General features: G+C 40.1%; 1 protein-coding gene across 9 annotated transcripts in view; it reads left to right on the plus strand.

The window, feature by feature from the left end:
- Positions 1-21,167, plus strand: part of PHLDB2 (pleckstrin homology like domain family B member 2) — a 240,793-nt gene that overhangs the window by 157,553 nt on the left and 62,073 nt on the right. For all 9 annotated transcript variants that reach the window (XM_070369008.1, XM_070369028.1, XM_070369044.1 and 6 more), the window contains one exon: positions 14,198-14,581. In XM_070369008.1, the coding sequence (XP_070225109.1) occupies positions 14,198-14,581 (384 nt within the window). The remainder of the gene's footprint in view (positions 1-14,197; positions 14,582-21,167) is intronic.

Genomic DNA, 21,167 nt, shown 5'->3' on the forward strand with positions numbered 1-21,167 from the left:
GTTTCATTTGGATTTTTTTTTTACATGTGCAATCTTTATTTGAAAACTTAAGATAATTATTTAAAGTATTAAAGACTGAACCCTAATCATGAACCTCCAAAGACCTACTAATGGGGTATAACTGTTCACAGTGAGTCAACATTAAATAGCTTCCAACTGCTGCGCTATTTGAGTTGTTTCGTTTTAAACAATTTTTCTTCCTTTCTTGCTGTAAGCTGCCAGTTTTTCTTTTGTCATTATGCCAATCTTTTTTTAATTTATAACTTTTAGAAACCAGATATCAAGCTTTGTTTAAAAATATTGCCAACTATGAGTTACTAGGTGCAAGTGAGATCTTGAGAGGGTCCTGTGTGCATGAAGTGTGTGTACTTCAGCTCATGGACCTTGTGACATCATTTTGGGCTGGTGAGTGGTCATTTTAACTTCCCAGTTCTGAGCTGTTTTCCAAGTAGAGGTAATGGATAAGGTACCTCTAATGGGCTGGGATGCTGATCTTTAGACAAACTAGATGTTTCAAAGACTAAAGAAATCATTATAAAGTAGACAAGATATTCTTTTGTTCATCTCATTTGAGTCCTGCCTGCCTTCCAGTAATATAGAGGTAGTGAGGGCCCTCTAGTTCGTCTTATGGTCCAAGACAGTCAAAGTCATTTTAAGAAGAAAAGGGGAAAATTAAAAGCTTAAAGCAAATCCTGCTGCCTTTAGGACTCTATTTGGCTCCATCACCAAAAGCATCTGTGTGCTATTGTGGAGAACTGGTGGATTCCCACAGCTTACTTTGTAGCAATCCAATGTTTTCTTTCTGGTTGATGACAGTCATCTGCAGTGCCTTGATAAACAGCATTGTCGCCATTTAGAACTATGTAGAACCACACTTGGCATTCATTTCTCCATGCATGGAACAAGTTGTAATATGATGCCCAGTCTCATGAGGCACCATGGAATAAGATTTTCTAACATTTTACATACTCTACCACCCTGGAGATGAGGTTGACTTCCATGGTATTTATTACTTGAGTAGGTGAAATGTCTGGGACAGCAATTGTCTGCAGTTTAGAAGATGTTTTGTTCTAATAGCCTCTCTGAAAGCACTTTACAACAAAAGAATTTTACGTTGCAAAGGGCTGGGACCGTGCCTGTCTTACTCACTGCTGTACATCTCTACCTCGTAACCAAGTATGCAGAATATAGAAGCAGTGTACACATGTTTTTAGAAAGAAAATGAATGGCATTCATTCTGGCTTTCCTTATTCTGTGGCTGAAGTCTGCACCCTTAGTTCCCAGATCTCAAACTTAGGTTTATGCACGTGGTTCTAGGTAACAGTGAAGCTGTCTACAAAGGGGTGCAAATAACTCAGCATAAATGAATTCTTTTTACTTCTAGAAATGGAAAAATTCCCTTCCACTTTTTCAATTAATAATAAAAATAAAAGGTATTTTTCTTTATGTTGAAAAATTTGTGGCATTCTTTGTAAGACCTGGTGCTGTTCAAAACCAAGGCTTGCATACTTTTGAGTAGACAGTAGGTGTAATGTTTTTGAAGTTAAATAAAAGTGTAATTGAGGATACCTTAGGAGTTAAAATATAAAATGGAATTTTATAAAAGTATATATTCTCTTATACATTCAGATCAGATCAGTTGCTCAGTCGTGTCCGACTCTTTGTGACCCCATGAATTGCAGCACGCCAGGCCTCCCTGTCCATCACCAACTCCCGGAGTTCACTGAGACTCACGTCCATCGAGTCAGTGATGCCATCCAGCCATCTCATCCTCTGTCGTCCCCTTCTCCTCCTGCCCCCAATCCCTCCCAGCATCAGAATCTTTTCCAATGAGTCAACTCTTCGCATGAGGTGGCCAAAGTACTGGAGTTTCAGCTTTAGCATCTGTCCTTCCAAAGATATCCCAGGGCTGATCTCCTTCAGAATGGACTGGTTGGATCTCCTTGCAGTGCAAGGGACTCTCAAGAGTCTTCTCCAACACCACAGTTCAAAGGCATCAATTCTTTGGGGCTCAGCCTTCTTCACAGTCCAACTCTCACATCCATACATGACCACAGGAAAAACCATAGCCTTGACTAGACAAACCTTTGTTGGCAAAGTAATGTCTCTGCTTTTGAATATGCTATCTAGGTTGGTCATAACTTTCCTTCCAAGGAGTAAGCATCTTTTAATTTCATGGCTGCAGTCACCATCTGTAGTGATTTTGGAGCCCAGAAAAATAAAGTCTGACACTGTTTCCACTGTTTCCCCATCTATTTGCCATGAAGTGATGGGACCGGATGCCATGATCTTCGTTTTCTGAATGTTGAGCTTTAAGCCAACTTTTTCACTCTCCACTTTCACTTTCATCAAGAGGCTTTTGAGTTCCTCTTCACTTTCTGCCATAAGGGTGGTGTCATCTGCATATCCGAGGTTATTGATATTTCTCCTGGCAATCTTGATTCCAGTTTGTGTTTCTTCCAGTCCGGCATTTCTCATGATGTACTCTGCATATAAGTTAAATAAACAGGGTGACAATATACAGCCTTGACGTACTCCTTTTCCTATTTGGAACCAGTCTGTAGTTCCATGTCCAGTTCTAACTGTTGCTTCCTGACCTGCATACAAATTTCTCAAGAGGCAGATCAGGTGGTCTGGTATTCCCATCTCTTTCAGAATTTTCCACAGTTTCTTGTGATCCACACAGTCAAAGGCTTTGGCATAGTCAATAAAGCAGAAATAGATGTTTTTCTGGAACTCTTTTGCTTTTTCCATGATCCATCGGATGTTGGCAATTTGATCTCTGGTTCCTCTGCCTTTTCTAAAACCAGCTTGAACATCAGGAAGTTCACAGTTCACATATTGCTGAAGCCTGGCTTGGAGAATTTTGAGCATTACTTCACTAGCATGTGAGATGAAATTGATAGCTAGTGGGAAGTTGCTGTATAACACAGGAAGCTTAATCCAGTGCTCTGTGACAACCTAGAGGGATGGGATGGGGTAGGGGGTGGGACGGAGGTTCAAGAAGGGGGATGTATCCCGTTGTTGTAGAGCAGAAACCAGCGTAACAGTAAAGTAATTATGAATATCTTAGAAAAGCATAAGGAATCACTTTAATTCAAAAACAGTGAAAGGGTAGTTATTCTATTCATAAAGCCTAAATTACCAATGAACATTACTCAAAATACATATATGTGTGCGTGTGTGTGTGTTCTCTAATCTCCCTGTGGTGGTAATATACAGATAGCATTTTAGAAGCCAGAGAGTAAACAACCTTGATACTTCAGTTCTATAATTAGAAAAACTTATTTGGGAAAACAAGAAGAGTGAGCATTGTCAGGTGAAAGTTACTCTACCTGCACATCTGCTCCTTGCTGCCTCCACTTCCTAGTGACTCCTGACCCCAAAAACAGTTTGGTCATTCAGACTGTTTTGTATTGTAAATTGGACAGCATTTCTTAGTTGGAAGCAGAATGGACAATGTTATAAGACTGCTTATGACTGCCTAGCCATCTTTCTTTTTTCCTAAGAAGAATGTGTTTGGAATCTGAAGGAAAACTTAAGTATTGAAAGCTGTTTTGTACTCCCATCTGACTTGAAAGGCATCTGCTTCCTGATGTGGCCTTTCCTCTTGCTACATCCTGACTATAGTTTTAGTTTGAGAAAAAAAAAAAAAAAGGTTGCACTAGTGGGAAGCGAGCCACTTAAACTGCAAATGGGGTGAGAGGTTGGTTTACTAACCAAATAAAGTGAGTGGCTCAGTCTTTTTAAAGGGATACTTGGAAATTATGACTCTTCCTGTATTCTGAGTTAGAATGTCCATCAGTTAATTGATTGATTTAATCTTCAGGTTTAACATAAGCTTTAGAATGATTTGTATCTGTGGAGCTGTGCTTTTCTTAGCTCTGATGTTTAAAACAGCTGGTCAGCTCTCTGCCTTCTTTCACTTTCAGGCCTTTGGATGGTTTATAGTCTGCTGCAGAAACACACTGTGAGCCGTAAATGTGAACTATGTATTTTTAAACTTCCTTACATTGAGAAAAACTTAAAAAAAGAAATTATGATATGTTGGATATTGGTCAGTACAGGATAACTTGGTAATACTGTATACTGTCTAAATAAGCTATCAGTTCTCTAAGCCAACTTCTTCCGTTTCTCATACAATAAGAGTGAATCTATAATTAGTAGATAATGTGAAGTATATAATATAAAGTAGACTGTTATCTGTCACCTTGGATCATGAGAGAATGAAGACTTTATCTTTTAAATGGCAAATTGCTGGCTTAAATGTAGATGTTCAGTAAATATTGAAGGAATTTATTCTTTGCAAACTAGAGTTGCCAACTATCCCCAGTTACCTGAGAATAAAAACAGTTATCCATCTTTTTTTTTTTCTTCTTCAGTTGGAGGACTAGATGGGTAGAAGAGGAATGGGAAGGGGGAAAGTAGCATTTAGCAATATCTAGTGACTCCACATTGGGGAGACATAGAGCCAAAAGTCTTAATATAATTCTGTGTTACAGGAGTCTATGACAGGTGCTGTTAAAAGCGAGTTCCTCTATACTTGAGAGCAAACCCTAGGCTCTTGTTCCAGTGGCAGTACAAGCTCTTTCCTCTTGATGGTGCCAAACATTTAAAAATCCCTGCTTAGAACTGAGGATGTGTACTGTATACCTCAGGTGCATAATTCAGCATTCTCAGGCTACATGCTGAAGTACAGAATGTAACTTAGACTAAAAGGAGGCCCCATATGCCACTATGTCACTTATGGGAAAAGTTGCATTCTTTTTTTAAAATGATAAATCATTATAGAAAAACATACAAACTGAATAAAAATGGAAAATACTATACGTCAGTATCAACAGGTATATGGGAGAGGGGAGATGAGAGAAGACTATTGATTCTTTGTAGGAAAAAGGATCTCCATATTTGTTGTCAAATTACTTCATATTTCTAAATTAAAAGCCATTTATTGACCTGCCTTTGCAGATCTCTCATCAAGTAGTAGATTTAGTGACTGCTGGCTAATTCTTACAATGAGAAATTTTCCCTCCCTGTTCTACAAAAGTTTATGGGAATATTTGCTATGAAGACTATTTTTAAAATTTGAGGTTGATTCTTTAAAAAAACAAAACAAGTCCAAAACAAGTATTTGAAATCAAACACATTCATCATTTTTTCAATGAATGAATTTTGATTCAGTCATCTCAATGTGTAGATGTGTAGGTTAAGACATTTAGAAGGCACTTTTAAAAAGCTTATATTTTGCGGGTAGCTGTATATTCCCATGCAATTAATTATAAGAAATAGTTCAGAGATCCTTTACCCAGTTTCTTCCATGGTAACATCTTGTACACTCGGGTACGATATAATAAGCAGTGTTACCAAGTCCAGGCTCCTACTGCTTGCCTCATGACATGCCAATAAATAAAGAGAGAAGTTGTTGGAGCAAAAAATAGCAACTTTATTCAGAAGGGCAGCAGACTGAGAAGATGGTGTACTAGTGCCCCATCTTACCCAAATTAGAATTCAGACTTCTTTTATACTGAAAGTGGGGAGGGGCTGGTTGTGGCAAACTTATTGCTGTTGGAATCCTTTCTTCTTGGAGCTGTCCACGTAGGTTAGGTCATGGTGTTCCTGTAAACCTCCAATAAGAAAAATATTATTCTTTGTTCTGCAATGTTTTATCTCTATATAAATGGAAAAGTATTATACTTTAAAAAATATGGCCATTGAGAATGGGCTATCATGTATTTCAGCCTATAGGCAAAATTCCTAACTTGTAGCAAAAGCAGTAAAATATAAAGGGTAAAGAAACAGATCTAATATGGAGTCAGATTTGTTCTTCCCTATTATAGCAGGGTATATGATGATATATAGCAGGATGATGATGCAGTCAAGACACAGAACAGTTCTAACACCACAAGGGTTTCTCCTGTTACCCTTTTTATATAGCTGCACCCGCTTTCCTTCTACCCTTATCTCCTCCTCAACCCTTGGCAATCACTGGTCTGTTCTCCATTTCTATGTTTTTGTCATTTCAGGAATGTTACACAAATTTAATCAGATACTGTGTAACCTTTTGCGTTTGGCTTTTTCCACTGCATAATACTCTATAGAGATTGGGTCAATATGTTGCTGTTGTTGCCTTTTCTTCAGCTCTAAGTCTGGGATTTATGAGACAAAAGGAAATCCTAGGGAATTTGTCTCTGCTTTTCCTTGAGACTCTAGTTTCCTAGCTTATCTGCTGCTTTCTCCCCATTTTTCAGAGTCTTATGTTTGTCCTATATATAAAATTTTCAAGGTTCTTAGTTGTACTTTAGTGAGAAGCATAGGGGAAGGGATCTCTACACCATCTTCCCAGAAGCAGAAATCAGTAAGATTGGTTTTTCAAAGTTCAGAACAGCCAAGAAATTTGGTAAAATCTAATTGACTGCAAGAGAGATATATTTCTTTGGGAGTATGTTCTTTTGAAGAATTTTGGTTTGGAAAAATTGATGTTTTTCTCATTCAAACTTGCCAAGACCCTATCCCAGATCTGGGATTGTAGTTTTGAATTTGAAAAAGAAGATAATTTTAAGAAAACACTAAGTACAGTTAAAAAGAACAAGTTTCTTCAGACATGTATTTCTTTCATTTTGATTATAGAATAGCAGAGCCAGAACTTTGAAAAGTTTGACTTTTCTATCCGCTTATGAAGACCAAGGCCTAAATCATGTCAAACAGATTATAATTTTTGAAAGCTGCCTTGGAAGAAAGGAGAATATCATTACTTTCCTAACAACTCAAATAAAGAAAGAAGACATGTCATTGTTTACTTGTAATTTCTATATGTAAAACTCTATAGCATGCTTTTTAAATTATAGCACACTGTATTTCCCATGAGGTGTATCTCCCATAGATGGTTGTATTGCAGTACTTTCAGTTGATATGTGATAGCCCACCCTTCTTTTTTTATTACATGTTACACCTTCCTACTTTTTCAATCCAGCAGCTTCTTTACATGTTAAAAGTTTATTTTTTAGGATAGATTTTCAAATGTGAAGATTGAGTTTGGGTATCGCTCATACACTGGTTTTGATTGAACAGAATAAAATATTACATAAAAATCTAAAAGTATTTCAGTGCGTTGCACATTGTAAACTGTAGTCTTTCAGGAGAAACAAACAAATCAAAAAGACCCTCTGGAACTTAGTTAAACCGAGGTGAAAATGTAAGCAAGGGACAGTACTATTGGACTTGTATCGTGTTTTCTTTAATGGGATGGAACAATCGCATAATTTCTTTAATAGAAGGGGCTCAAGCACCATGTAGATTTTCTTCTGAAATGGTGATGTAAGAGGAAAAAAGTACCTGGCATATTTTTCTTAAACACTGTAGAAATTATGATCATATTGATCACATGAATTTCCTTTATTTACAGCCAGTGTTTTTCAGTCTATAGGGAGAAGTGAATTGTTTTTCTCCTTCAATTTTCTGAGCAGAAGCAATAATGTTATGGAGACATTCATGATAGTCCTTTTCTTTCAAATGACATCCTGCAATATTTTAAGAGTAGTTCACCACAACTTGGATATTTTATAAGAGTAAAACTTTTCAAAACGTGCATGTCTGCCAGTTGATTTTAAATGGCAAAATGATGCCGGAAGGCATCAGGAAAGGACTAAACTACAAAAAATCCTAGATATATGGTCAGAGATTGATGTAAGTCTGCCTAGCAAATGCAAGGAATAACTAGAGGCAGAAAAAGAAAGTTAAGAAAAGATTCTTGGATTAGAAAGGAACATGATTAATTTAATAAAGTGGTAGTATTCGAGGACGTGTCTCATGTAGATGAAAATAAAGTATTACCTCAGCATACATTTGTATTATATGATATGTTATTAAATTACGAAACATATTAATATTTGTTGTAGTTCAGTCACAAAGTTGTGTCCGACTCTTTTGTGACCCCACGGACTGTAGCCCACCAGGCTTCTCTGTCCAGGGGATTTCCCAGGCAAGAATACCGGAGTGGGTTGCCATGCCCTCCTCCAGGGGATTGTTCTGGCCCAGGGATAGAACCCGCGGCTCCTGCCACATCTCCCGCATTACAGGTACTTGTTTACCATTGAGCCACCAGGGAAGCCCGTATTAATATTTAAATATATTTTATCATTGTGTTGAGTTAAATATATTATATACTTATATTTGTACATATTTTCTAAAGTATAGGCTCCTCCAGAAGAGGGACATAGCCAAAAATAATAGTGGAAACAAACAGATTTAAGGGAGCTGTTGACACACCACTTAGTAATGTAATTCTTTTAAAAAATGATCAGGAGTGTGAGGATTGATTTATAAAATGGCATTAGGATAACTGAATTTCTTTGGGTATGAGCAAAGGCAGGATATGATAAGTTCCTCGGGTATTTGAATGAGGCATGTACTCACAGGGCAGGGACACTAATTACCTCTGGCATTTAAGGTGAAGCCAGAGACAACGTGAAATAGAAACCTGGATTCTACATCAGGGGTGAAGTGTGTACTGGTTAGAGATGGAGTTTTTGGAAGGTAGTTCTTTCTAGAAGTTCTTTCTAGAAGTTCCATGGACTTATGCTGTGCGGAATGTATGTTGCTTAGTAATGGTGGGGTTAGAGGGACCAAATGGCAGTGACTGACAGAAAAAGATTCCTTCCTCCCTGGGTTACTTTGGCGACTGGGCTCAGGCACCTAATCTACCACAGGGAAGAATTCTAGGCCATGAGGGAATTCTTTCTCTTTCCAGATTGGCAAAGGAACCTCATAGTCTATGAACTTTAAGGGAGATATTTGGCTGCATAAGATATTTTTCCTGTAGGCCACCAGTGAAGCTTACCTGAGCTTTTGTGTCCAGAGTTTTTATTGGACTTCATAACACAGGCATGACTGATTGACTGCCTGTGTGGTTAACTTCTGTCTCCAGGTTGATTGATACCACATGACCCAAAGCATGTGTCACCCTGCTTATTTAACTTATATGCAGAATACATCATAAGAAACGCTGGGCTGGAAGAAGCGCAAGCTGGAATCAAGATTGCTGGGAGAAATATCAATAACCTCACACATGCAGATAACACCACCCTTATGGCAGAAAGTGAAGAGGAACTCAAAAGTCTCTTGATGAAAGTGAAAGTGGAGAGTGAAAAAGTTGGCTTAAAGCTCAACATTCAGAAAACGAAGATCATGGCATCTGGTCCCATCACTTCATGGCAAATAGATGGGGAAACAGTGGAAAAGGTGTCAGACTTTATTTTGGGGTGCTCCAAAATCACTGCAGATGCTACTCCTTGGAAGGAAAGTTATGACCAACCTAGATAGCATATTCAAAAGCAGAGACATTACTTTGCCAACACAGGTCCGTCTAGTCAAGGCTATGGTTTTTCCAGTGGTCATGTATGGATGTGAGAGTTGGACTGTGAAGAAAGCTGAGCGCCAAAGAATTGATGCTTTTGAACTGTGGCGTTGGAGAAGACTCTTGAGAGTCTCTTGGACTGTAAGGAGATCCAACCAGTCCATTCTAGAGGAGATCAGCCCGGAGTGTTCATTGGAAGGACTGATAATAAAGCTGAAACTCTAGTACTTTGGCCACCTCATGCGAAGAGTTGACTCATTGGAAAAGACCCTGATGCTGGGAGGGATTGGGGGCAGGAAGAGAAGGGGACGACAGAGGATGAGATGGCTGGATGGCATCACCGACTCAATGGACATGAGTTTGAGTGAACTCCGGGAGTTGGTGATGGACAGGGAGGCCTGGCATGCTGCGATTCATGGGGTCACAAAGAGTCGGACACGACTGAGAGACTCAACTGAACTGACCCAAAGCATCCACATGAAATCATGTGGTCTTTCTGGAGTAGCCAGCCCCCACCCTCAGAGAAAGGTGTGGCCAACCTTTCCCTAATCAACAAAAACACTCTTATCAGTTATGACGTAGATTACCTTCGAGAAGCCAACAGCAGAAGCAGACCTCTCTAGTGTGATATGATAATTTCTAGGTCCATTCATATTGCTGTAAATGGCATTATTTCATTCTCTTTTATGACTGGGTAATATTCCATGAACATGAGTTACCAACTCAGCAACAACAATATTCCTTTGTGTATATATATCTCACATCTTTATCCACTCATCTTTCAATGGGCATTGAGGTTGCTTCCATATCTTGGCTATTATAAATAGTGCTGCAATGAACATTGGGGTTCATGTATGTTTCTGAATTATAGTTTTCTTTGGATATATGTTTAGGAGTGGGTTTACAGGATCATATGGTAACTCCATTTTTAGTTTTTTAAGGAATTTCCATATCATCTCCATCAGATCAGATCAGATCAGTCGCTCAGTTGTGTCCGACTCTTTGCGACCCCGTGAATCACAGCATGCCAGGCCTCCCTGTCCATCACCATAGTGGTTACTAAAAGGGAAATTTTAACAAAGGTTTCACTCATGATTAAGAATTGGTACTTGATTTTCTGCATAATTTATTTCTATAATATATTCACTGTCCAAGGGCTTAGGCGGCTGTTGATTACGAGAGCACTGGGTGGGTTCAAAATACTGATGAGGTTCCTGACGAGGGCTGTGAACTACAGTGGGGCAATGCCAGACACATTCAAATCTGAAAAGAAAGAAAGCTCTGTGGTCAAAAGACACAGCCTGCAACATTTTTTTAATCATTAAGTGAAAGAAAGGTGCACCATTTTCTTCAGGTTTATTTGTTAAGCTCTATGGTGACTGCAGCCATGAAATTAAAAGACGCTTACTCCTTGGAAGGAAAGTTATGACCAACCTAGATAGCATATTCAAAAGCAGAGACATTACTTTGCCAACAAAGGTTCGTCTAGTCAAGGCTATGGTTTTTCCTGTGGTCATGTATGGATGTGAGAGTTGGACTGTGAAGAAGGCTGAGCCCCAAAGAATTGATGCTTTTGAACTGTGGTGTTGGAGAAGACTCTTGAGAGTCCCTTGGACTGCAAGGAGATCCAACCAGTCCATTCTGAAGGAGATCAGCCCTGGGATTTCTTTGGAAGGAATGATGCTAAAGCTGAAACTCCAGTACTTTGGCCACCTCATGCGAAGAGTTGACTCATTGGAAAAGACTCTGATGCTGGGAGGGATTGGGGGCAAGAGGAGAAGGGGACGACGGAGGATGAGATGGCTGGATGGCATCACTGACTCTATGGACGTGAGTCTGAGTGAACTCCGGGAGTTGGTGAGGGACAGGGAGGCCTGGCATGCTGCGATTCATGGGGTCCCAAAGAGTCGGACACGACTGAGCGACTGATCTGATCTGATCTGATCTGATGTCCCCTTCAGAGCTTCCTATGATATATGGAGATGAGGAAAGGGAAAATGGAGAGGGAAAACAGTCTAAATGTATTTTAAATAATTTGATTCAAAGGGAGCTACATTCTAAATCCTGAACACCAATGTTTTAGGTCATTTAGATATTTAGACTCTCTGTTGGTGCCTTTTCAAGAGAATGCACAGTAGGTTGCTTGTTTGGAAAGGTGGGTAGGAATTGGAGATATCAAAGAGGGTAGCTTCCTAACTCACCAAGTTGTCAGGTGAAGCGTCAAAGGAAATTGAATTTTAGGAAGAGAGCCACACATCTCAGGTTGCCCATCCCAGTTTTGGCTTGCTGTCCCAGCATAATTATTAATAGTGCTCTATTTGATTCTCAAAAGCATCCTGTGCAGAATGGCCGCCCTTGTTTCAGGTCATGCAGAGTGGAGAATATCGGCGTGATGAATGGGAAGGATGAAGAGAGCTCAGGGGAGAATTATGAGGGCGATTCTGCTCAGGGTTTTCCTTAAAAGGCTTCTCATGCTTTCCGAAATGCCTCGCAGACCTTTCTTCTGACGCACTCCTCACCATCAGTTTATTTTTCTTTGGTGCAGCTTCTGACGGGGCCAGTGCATCTCGGCGCAGTCCGGATTTCTGTTAGACTCGTGGGCAGCAGTGCTGCATGAGTGTGAGATTCAAGTCTGAACAGATTGGCTGTGAATGGGGTGATAAGAATAGAGAGAAGCACATAGCAGTAGACCAAACTTCCTGTGCACTCGCCTTGGAATACTGTTTCACCATCTGAAATAGCATTCATCTTAAGGCTGGGATCATTTATTCCCTCTGGAATTAAGCAATAGCGCTGGCAGCAAAAAAGACTATTTTGGGAAGGAGAGGTAGGAGGAATTTTGCCATGAGTACAGACTGGGCAGAAGTACCTTTCATGCTTTTGAGGACTGCACTGTTCATTAGCAACTTGATTAATAGAAATTGACAACTTTCCTATAATCCCAAACATAATGAATGTCAAGGCATACATACTGTCCTCTATGAAGATTAGCAAAGACTGTGTTTAGATGCTTTGACTTAATTCACCTACACTGCAGAAAGAGAACTTTTCCTTGGAGATTAGCCTCTAATGCAGATGCTCTTGAGAATGGGTAAATTATAACATCTTGTTCCTATCCCCTTCCTCACTTACGCCTTCCAGTTGTTTTTGCATATTCCCATGCAGACTTTGCTAGATTGTTAGAGAAGTTTAAAATAAGGCAGTGAATGCTGGGCCACTGCCACCCCCCACCAACTCCGCCCCGCATACACACGCTCCCTCCCCACAAAGCTGAGGTGGGTAGGACTTGGCAGCTGGTGGCAGCTGCAGAGATAAAATAAGCATCGGGACTCCTGGATGGACAGGGTGCAGAAGCTCCTGCGATGAGGTTGTGCAGCTGAGTGCCTTCCATGAGACTGAGGCCATGAGGACGGAGCTGCAGCTGGAGTCCAGAAGTTCAGGCAGTGAAAGGGAGGTGGGGCTTATAACAACCAGTTTAATAGTCCTTTTGATCAAGTTATTGCATTTTTGGAGTGTGGAAAGTACTTAAGAAGACAGATAAAAGTCATTTCATGCTAATTTGTCGTTTAATGGATGTATTTAATGAAAACCAGGGAATTATGTTGGCCTTTTCCTATTTGATTTTCCTATTTGATATTCTTCCACTAATAAAGAGTAAACTGCCTTCAGAATTTCGTCTCTACAGATTTGCTGTAAAATATTAAAAACAATAGCCCAGGGCTACTTAACATTTTTCTCTTTTTTTACTGGTAACCAGTTTGGAAAATGTTTCTCTGTGGAAGACTTTAGAATCCTCTTTTCAATGTGGTAGATGTAATGACAAGAGATTTTTTTGCTATTTTATTTTTTTTCTTTTCACTTTGGCAATTGAACTAATGTGAGAGAAGATGTTGAGTTTCCTTACCCCAACAGTGCTGTCTAGGTTTATGATAAGCATTTTGTAAATTATATCCCCTTGTTCACAAACATATAGTTAATTTACTTAAAGTCAAAAATCATAAATATATACTTCTTTTTCTGGGGAGCTTGGTGCAGTGTCAGTTAGTGGTACCATTATAGACATCAATGGCTGGTATATTGATTTTTTAAAACAAACTATCATTTTATAGTTCAGCTGAATGATTCAAATATTTAATGGTCTCAGAATTTGAAATATATTGTTGTCTTCCTATCTGGACCTGATATTGAATATTCTTCATCTTCCTACAACATTCTCTTTTTTAAAAAATTATTTTAATTTATTCATGTGAGAAATTTGTGGGAAAGATCTTTATATCATGACAAGACATAAAAGTTTTCAAAGTTTTGAAGCATTTCAAGAAAAAAAATAAAGAGCTAGTTATGCCTTTCAAATTAAACCTTTTTTAAAGTAGCATTTTTCTTTTGTGCATCTAAACGGTAGAATGATATTTCTATAGAAGGTTAGAGAATTAGTTTTAAGTGCAACTATAATACTAAGGCTACAATGATGAAAGATATTGTTGAAGGTAGATAGTAGAGGGAGGCAAGGGGGTGAAGATTTCAAAAAGGAGATTAAAAAAAATTTTTTTTAAGTGTTTGGAGAATTGACAAATCAAAAAAGGTCTCACTAAGTGCTAGTATGTGCTAGAATCAGCACTGGGATATACAAATAAAGAATTGAGTTTGGGAGGAACATCAGGCATTGTTGTTAAACCAGGTTTCATCTGGATTTTATAAATGGATTCATCAATGATAAAAAATATCACCAGCCAAGTGTCTGTGGGACTATGTGTGGGTTGAATTCACCAGTGGTCCCAGCCTCTTCTCTATGTGGAGTTGCTCCCTGCTCACAAACTCACCGACCTTCTGTCCTCTGTGTTCTAGGAGAGACAGCGTCTGGAGACCATCCTCAGCCTCTGTGCTGAGTACACAAAGCCTGACAGTCGTGTGTCCCCCGGCACCACCGTGGCAGATGTGCAGAAAATCAATAAAGAGCTGGAGAAACTGCAGCTCTCCGATGAGGAGTCTGTGTTTGAAGAAGCCCTGGTGAGCCCGGACACCAGGTACAGGTGCCACCAGAAAAGCGCTCTCCACGACGCGGACCTGGCAGGCTTTGGGAGCCTCAGTCAGAGCAGTGCCAGCTTCCTCCCGCCACGGGGCGCCAGGAATGATGAACTGCTCGGGGACCTCGCCAGGACTCCCCCGCCGCCCTCCTCTGCCTTTCTGAAAGCTTCCGGCGAGTCTGCTTACCTAAGTATCCTACCAAAGGTAAAGCCGGCCACACACAGAGATTAGATACAGGGCCCGGACCGTGCATCTGCCCTGGCCTAGACATTAGGGGTCTTACTGCTTGTTTTCCAGAATGTTTGCAGTGAAGCAGCTACTCTGGTGGCTCAGACAGTAAAGAATCTAGCTGCAATGGAGGAGAACCAGGTTCAGTTCCTGGATAGGGGAAGATCCGGTGGAGGAGGAAATGACAGTCCACGCCAGTATTCTTGCCTGGGAAATTCCATGGTCAGAGGAACCTGGTGGGCTACAGTCCATAGGGGTCGCAAAGAGTCAGACACGACTGAGCGACTAACACTAACGCTAGCTAAACAAGGTGCAGCAAATTCTAGTGTTTCCTATAAAGTAACACATTTAGACTCTAGAAAATGTAGCAGTACAGAAAGAGAAAGAGAAACAGTTTGACTTTTCCCTATCCCCTCTGGTTGCATACCTGAGAGATAAACACAGAGGGTCTTCCATACCTTCCCAATATTTCTGTGAACATGTGGCAATATAAGCATATTGAATTTATATATATAATACATATATTATATATATAAACATATACACAAGTATAGTGTTCTGCATGATGTTTTTCTCCTATTGAATGTCTTGAGCATCTTTGAATATTATTATAGACCGTTCTACCTCATTCTTACTGATGGTCAACTAGTATTTTATTGTTTGGAAATACTGTTTAAATTGTTACCAATATTTTACTAATAAAATCCATATGCAGCAAATATTCTGGAATATATATACTAGCACAAATTGTGCAAATGTGTCTGTGGAGTTGGTAGGTCAAAGAGGTTGTGTATTATTCATTTTAAACAATATTTCCAACTTATAATCTCAAAGACTGTGTGTATTTCCAGGTGACTCTTGAGAAGAGTTTATCCCTGCACCTTGTTATTTATACACTTGCCAAAGTATGTATCATCAAAATTTTCAATTTGCTAAGTTAATTATGTTTTAATTTGCTTGCCAGTTTAACTAGCAAGAATACTGGAGTGGGTAGCCATTCCCTTCTCCAGAGGATCTTCCGAACCCAGGGCTTGAACCAGGGTCTCCTGCATTGTAGGCAGATTCTTTACTGTCTGAGCCACCAGGGAAGTCCCCTCCTCACTGGATCTGTATTGATCTGTATCAATAAATCTGTTTCTGTTTTGTTATGTTTATTTTTTTAGGTTCCACATGCAAGTGCTAATATGCAGTATTTGTCTTTCTCTGGCTGACTTATTTCACTAAGCATAATATCCTCCAGGTCCATCCATGTTGTTGCAAATAGGAAATTTTCCTTCTTTTTATGAATATTTCATTGTCCATATTTACCACATCCTCTTTAACCATTCATTTGTTACACTTAGGTTGCTTTCATTTCTTGGCTATTATAAATAGTGTTGCTATAAACATTGAGGTGCATATATCTTTTCAAATTACTGTTTTTTTTTTTTTTGTTTTCTTCAGATATATACCCAGGATTGGGATTTGCTGGATCATATGGTGGTTCTGTTTTTAGTTTTCTTGAGAAAGCTGCATGCTGTTTTCCATAGTGGTTTGCAGTTTGCATTCCCGCCAGTAGCGTGCTAAGGTTCCCTTTGCTCCACACCCTCACCGACATATGTTATCTGTGAACTTCTTGAGGATAGCCGTTCTGACAGGTGTGAGGTGATCTCACTGTGCTTATGACTTGCATTATTCTGATGATTGGCAATGTTGAGCATCTTTTCATGTGCCTCTTGGCCATCTGTATGTCTTCTTCAGAAAACTGTCTATTCAGGTCTTCTGCCCTTTTTAAAGCAGTTGTTTTTCTGATATTGAATTATATGAGCTGTATATTTTGAATATTAACTCTTTATTGGTCGTATCATTTGCAAATATTTTCTCCCATTCAGCAGGTTGTCTCTTTATTTTGGTGATGGTTTCCTTTGCTGCGAAAAAAAACTTTTAAGTTTAATTAAGTCCTGTTTTTTTTAGGGGGAGGGGGTTCCCTTGTACGTGACTCTATTTTCCTCTTGCTGCCTTTAAAATTCTCTTTTTAATCTCTAGCTTTTGCCATTTTAATTATGATATGTCTCAAAGTGGGTCTCTTTGAGTTCATCTTCTCTGAAACTACCTGTGCTTCCTGTACTAGAAATCTGTTTCCTTCTTCAGCTTTAGGAGCTTTCAGCCATAATATCATCAAATACATTTTCTACCCCTTTCTCTTTTCATCTTCTGGGACCCCTGTAATGTGAATGTTAGAACACTTGATGTTGTCTCAGAAGTCCCTTGGTTGGTTTTTCTTGTTGCTATTTATGATTGGATGATTGCATTATTCTCTCTTCAGGATTTCTCATGTGTTCTTCTGTATCACCCAATCTGCTATTAATTCCTTCGAGTATATTCTTCATTTCAGTTGTTGTATTCTGGAGCTCCGTTTTTTAAAATATGTTTTAGTTCCTTGTTAAAATTCTTATTCTTTGTGTCTTTTTTTTTAACCCAATTCAGTTGACATTCTTATTACTAATACTTTGAACCCTTTTATCTGGTAAATTTTTATCTCTGTTTCATTAGGATTTTCTTCAGGTCTTTCTTCCCCCTTGTTCTTTCATTTGAAACATTTTCCTTTGTATTCCCATTATGTTTAACTTTATGAAATTTGTTGAAATATTTACCTATCCTGATCTTGAATGGGGTCTCCTTGTGTGTGAGTGCCCCTATGCGGTCTGCAAGTGCCCAGTGGCTTTGGTGGGAAAAGCTGGATCTGAAGTGAGCAAAGATCCCATCTTCTCCTGGGGTGTGCTGGCAGCTGTTATCTTGGTGAGAGGTAGGGCTGGAGATGGAGGGGCTAGAGCCACAGCCAGGGGAAAGCTGGCTTCTCCCATGTTCAGTGGCTGTCACTTCCCTGTCTGGGTGTCAGCAGAGCTCAAGGTGCTGGACCAGAAGCCCTGAGGGTCGAGTCCAGGCGGGTTCCTTTTCTTCTAAATGTGCACTCCCTCCCCCGAATACAGCACCTCTGTCCTGGTGGGGAGCTGCTCAGGAGCAAGAGAAGCTAGATCAGGCACTTGTTGCAGACAGGAGCAGTTGTGGGAAACCAGCCAGACTCTCCACACTGTTTTCAGTCTGCTTCCTCCCCCTTGTTCCCTGGAGCAGGCAGACGTGTGCACCTGCTCTTCGTGAGCAGAGTCTCCGCTTCTTAAGCCCCTCCTGTAAGTCCCACAGTTTTCAAACCAGCTAAGGGAACTTGTCTTCCCTGGGTTGGACCCTACGGCTGGTGTGCCCTAACTTCACAGGGGGCATCTCTGAGCCCATCATATCCCCCCTCCTCCTCTGTGTCCTGCTTGGGGCATGGGTCCTGCTTGCTTTCATCTCCTCTCTTCATGCCCGATTCCATGTGGATCTTTACAGCCTTGCTTGTAGCAGAGCCTTTCCTCCAGACTCCTGTTTGTGTCCAGCTAAAGCTGGATACATCTAGATGTATCCTTGATGTGTTTGTCGGGATGGTGAGCTCGGCATCCTCCTACTCTACCATCTTGATCTCCCTTGTCTTCCTTGTCACTGATTTTTTTAAAAAATGCTTTGTCTCAGTACTAGGAGCTATTGTGGTGATAAGGACATTAGTCTTTTATCATGAGTCGTCTTCCCCTTGACATTATTAATGACTGTTTCAGATATATTGGACATTTATCAGTTCAGTTCAGTCGCTCAGTTGTGTCTGACTCTTTGCAACCCCATGGACTGCAACATGCCAGGCTCCCCTGTAAACTCCCGGAACTTGCTCAAAAACTCATGTCCATTGAGTTGGTGATGCCATCCAACCATCTCATCCTTTGTCAGCCCCTTCTCCTGAAAAGGTTGTGTAAAGAGTTTCTATTTGTCCTCCTTGCTTTCCTAGAGTATCTCCTATTATTTACATCTTGCCTAAGTATGATGGTGGGCTTCCCTGGTGGCTCAGATGATAAAGAATCTGCCTGCAATGCAGGAGACCCAGGTTCCACCCCTGGATCAGGAAGATGCCCTGGAGAAGGAAACGGCAACCCACTCCAGTATTCTTGCCTGGAGAATCCCATGGACAGAGGAACCATGGACAGAGGAACCCTACAGTCCATGGGGTCGCAAAGAGCCGGACACGACTGAGCGAGTAACACATATAAGTATGGTACATTCATCAAGATTTATGAACCAATTTTGATATACAATATTGACTAAAGACTGCAGTTTACATTAAGGAGATCTTCTCATATTGTATGCTTCCCTGATAACTCAGATGGTAAAGAATCCACCTGCAATTCAGGAGACTTGGGTTCAATCCCTAGGTCAGAAAGATCTCCTGGAGAAGGAAAGGGCTACCCATTCCAGTATTTTTGCCTGGAGAATATTATGGACAGAAGAGCCTGGCGGACTGCAGTTCATGGGGTTGCAAAGAGTCAGACATGACTGAGCAACTAAGCATACACACACTTCATAGTGTATGGTTTTGTTGGTTTTGACAAGTGCAATGTGTAATATGTCCATCGTTGCTATCTCATACATAATAATGTCATCACCCTAAGAATCTCCTGGATTCAACCTATTCATTTCTCTTCCCCGCTCTCGTGAAACCTTGTGAGCCATCATTCTTTTTATTGTCTCTATAGTTTTGCCTTTCCCGGTGCAACAAAACTTTTTGAATGTTTCTAGTCAGAAATATACCTACCTATAGAGTTCGCCCGTGTATTCATCAGGACTCTGGAGTGTTCAACCCTTGTTTCTTCTAATGACTAGAAGAGTAATTCTCAAAGGAGAGGAATTCTGAATAGGACTTCTGTCTCTCCTGCTAGAAAGTTGCAGTGGTTAGAAACTAGGATGGGGGGTAGAAATAAAAAATTGTTGGTGTTCAGGCAAAGTAAATGACCCATCATTTGAACATCTGAGCTGTTGTCATCAGACATGGGGCTTCCTGCACTTTTTATCTTAAATCCTTTCACTCTTTTCCTTCAGAGATCTGCCAAACTTTTGTTAAAACAGTGAGCTGTGTGCTCTGAGGACTAACTTTTGGGAGACCCGTTTCCTCCTGAAGGGCTTCCCAGGTAGCGCTAGTGGTAAAGAATCTGCCTCCCAATGCAGGAGACTCAAGAGACCTGGATTCCATCCCTGGGTTGGGAAGATCCTCTGGAAGAGGGCGTGACAACCCACTCCAGTATTCTTGTCTGGAGAATCCCATGGTCTTGTCTGGAGAATCCCATGGACAGGGAAGCCTGGCGGGCTTCAGTCCATGGGGCAGCAGAGAGTCAGACACAAATGAGCGTCTAAGCATACACACACACACTGTTTCCTCCTGAAGAGGGCTGTGACAAGAAAACTGTTGGATATAAATGAGCAGATTTTGACAGATGTTTCTCATTGCCCCAGTACGCTTCTGGGAAATAGGAGGACTTTGAAGCTTGGAACATCTTCCTTACAGCACACAGCGGAACCCTGTGTCTCCTTTAGAGACAGGAACCATCAAGGGAACCTCTGGGTATCACACAGCAGCTTTGGCAGAGTGCAGCTGAGAGGCAATGGGTTCCAGGGAATGGGTTTTTCATTTTTGATTCTCTGAAGACAGACATATGTTACCTTGAGACAGGAGATAGAAGAATCTTAAAAAAAACTCCTGTTTTTTTTTTAAATGGTCTTCCTTTTTGAGTGTTTTTGGATTATTTACTTAACAAAGTACAGTGTTTGTTATTATTGATCTGAGGAGTAATGGAGAAGAATGTGAAAAACACAAAGATTTTAATGATATTTAGAAAGCCTGAAATTCACCATTTTGACTTTGCTTTTATCTAACACTTAAAGATGCAGATGACCTTGGAAACATGCTCTTTTTAATTGGCTTTATGAATCTGTCTACCACCACCTGAGGTGAAAGCTGAAAACAACTCACTCTTTTTTTTTCCTTGCAGTTTTATTGATATATAATTGACATACAGCACTATATAAATTTAAAGGGTACAGCCTAATGACTTGACTTACATGTTTTGCAAAATGATGGCTGCAGTACATTTAGTTAATTCCATCTCCTTGTGTATTTGCCAAAAAAATATTTTTTCTCTTGTGGTGAAAACTTTTCTACTCTTTTTGAGTAATCATGTAATCATTCTGTCTACAGTGGAAACCTTTCACACTTGCAACACTCTCTGATCTCAAGAGGTTTCTAAGTTAATCTATCTGATTTTTTTTATGGTAATGTATAAGGTTCCACTGAGAGTGAAGTGTTTTAATAAAATCATATATTGTGCTTCCCCAGATGTGCTGTTTTTGAGTTAATTCCATCCACATGCACACAGAAAGGGGAGATAGGAGTAGGAATAAGACAATTTCCATTTACCGTACCTGCCCCTCCTTTTTTGCGTATTTCTTCTTAGAAACCTGTTGAGATCAGAGATCTGCACACACACACAAGGAAGGGTAGATGCAAATTGTCTTGTCCCTACTGTCTCTCCTTTCTGTGTGTGCAGATGGAGTTAACACAAAAACAATATATCTGGGTATGCACAATATGTGTGCTTTTATTAAAACATCACTCTCAGTGGAACCCTGTACATTACTATAAAAAAATAAGATAGATTAAAATTCCACT

The sequence above is a fragment of the Bos mutus genome, chromosome 1, assembly GCF_027580195.1.
Source record: "Bos mutus isolate GX-2022 chromosome 1, NWIPB_WYAK_1.1, whole genome shotgun sequence".
NCBI classification, from domain to species: Eukaryota; Metazoa; Chordata; class Mammalia; order Artiodactyla; family Bovidae; genus Bos; species Bos mutus.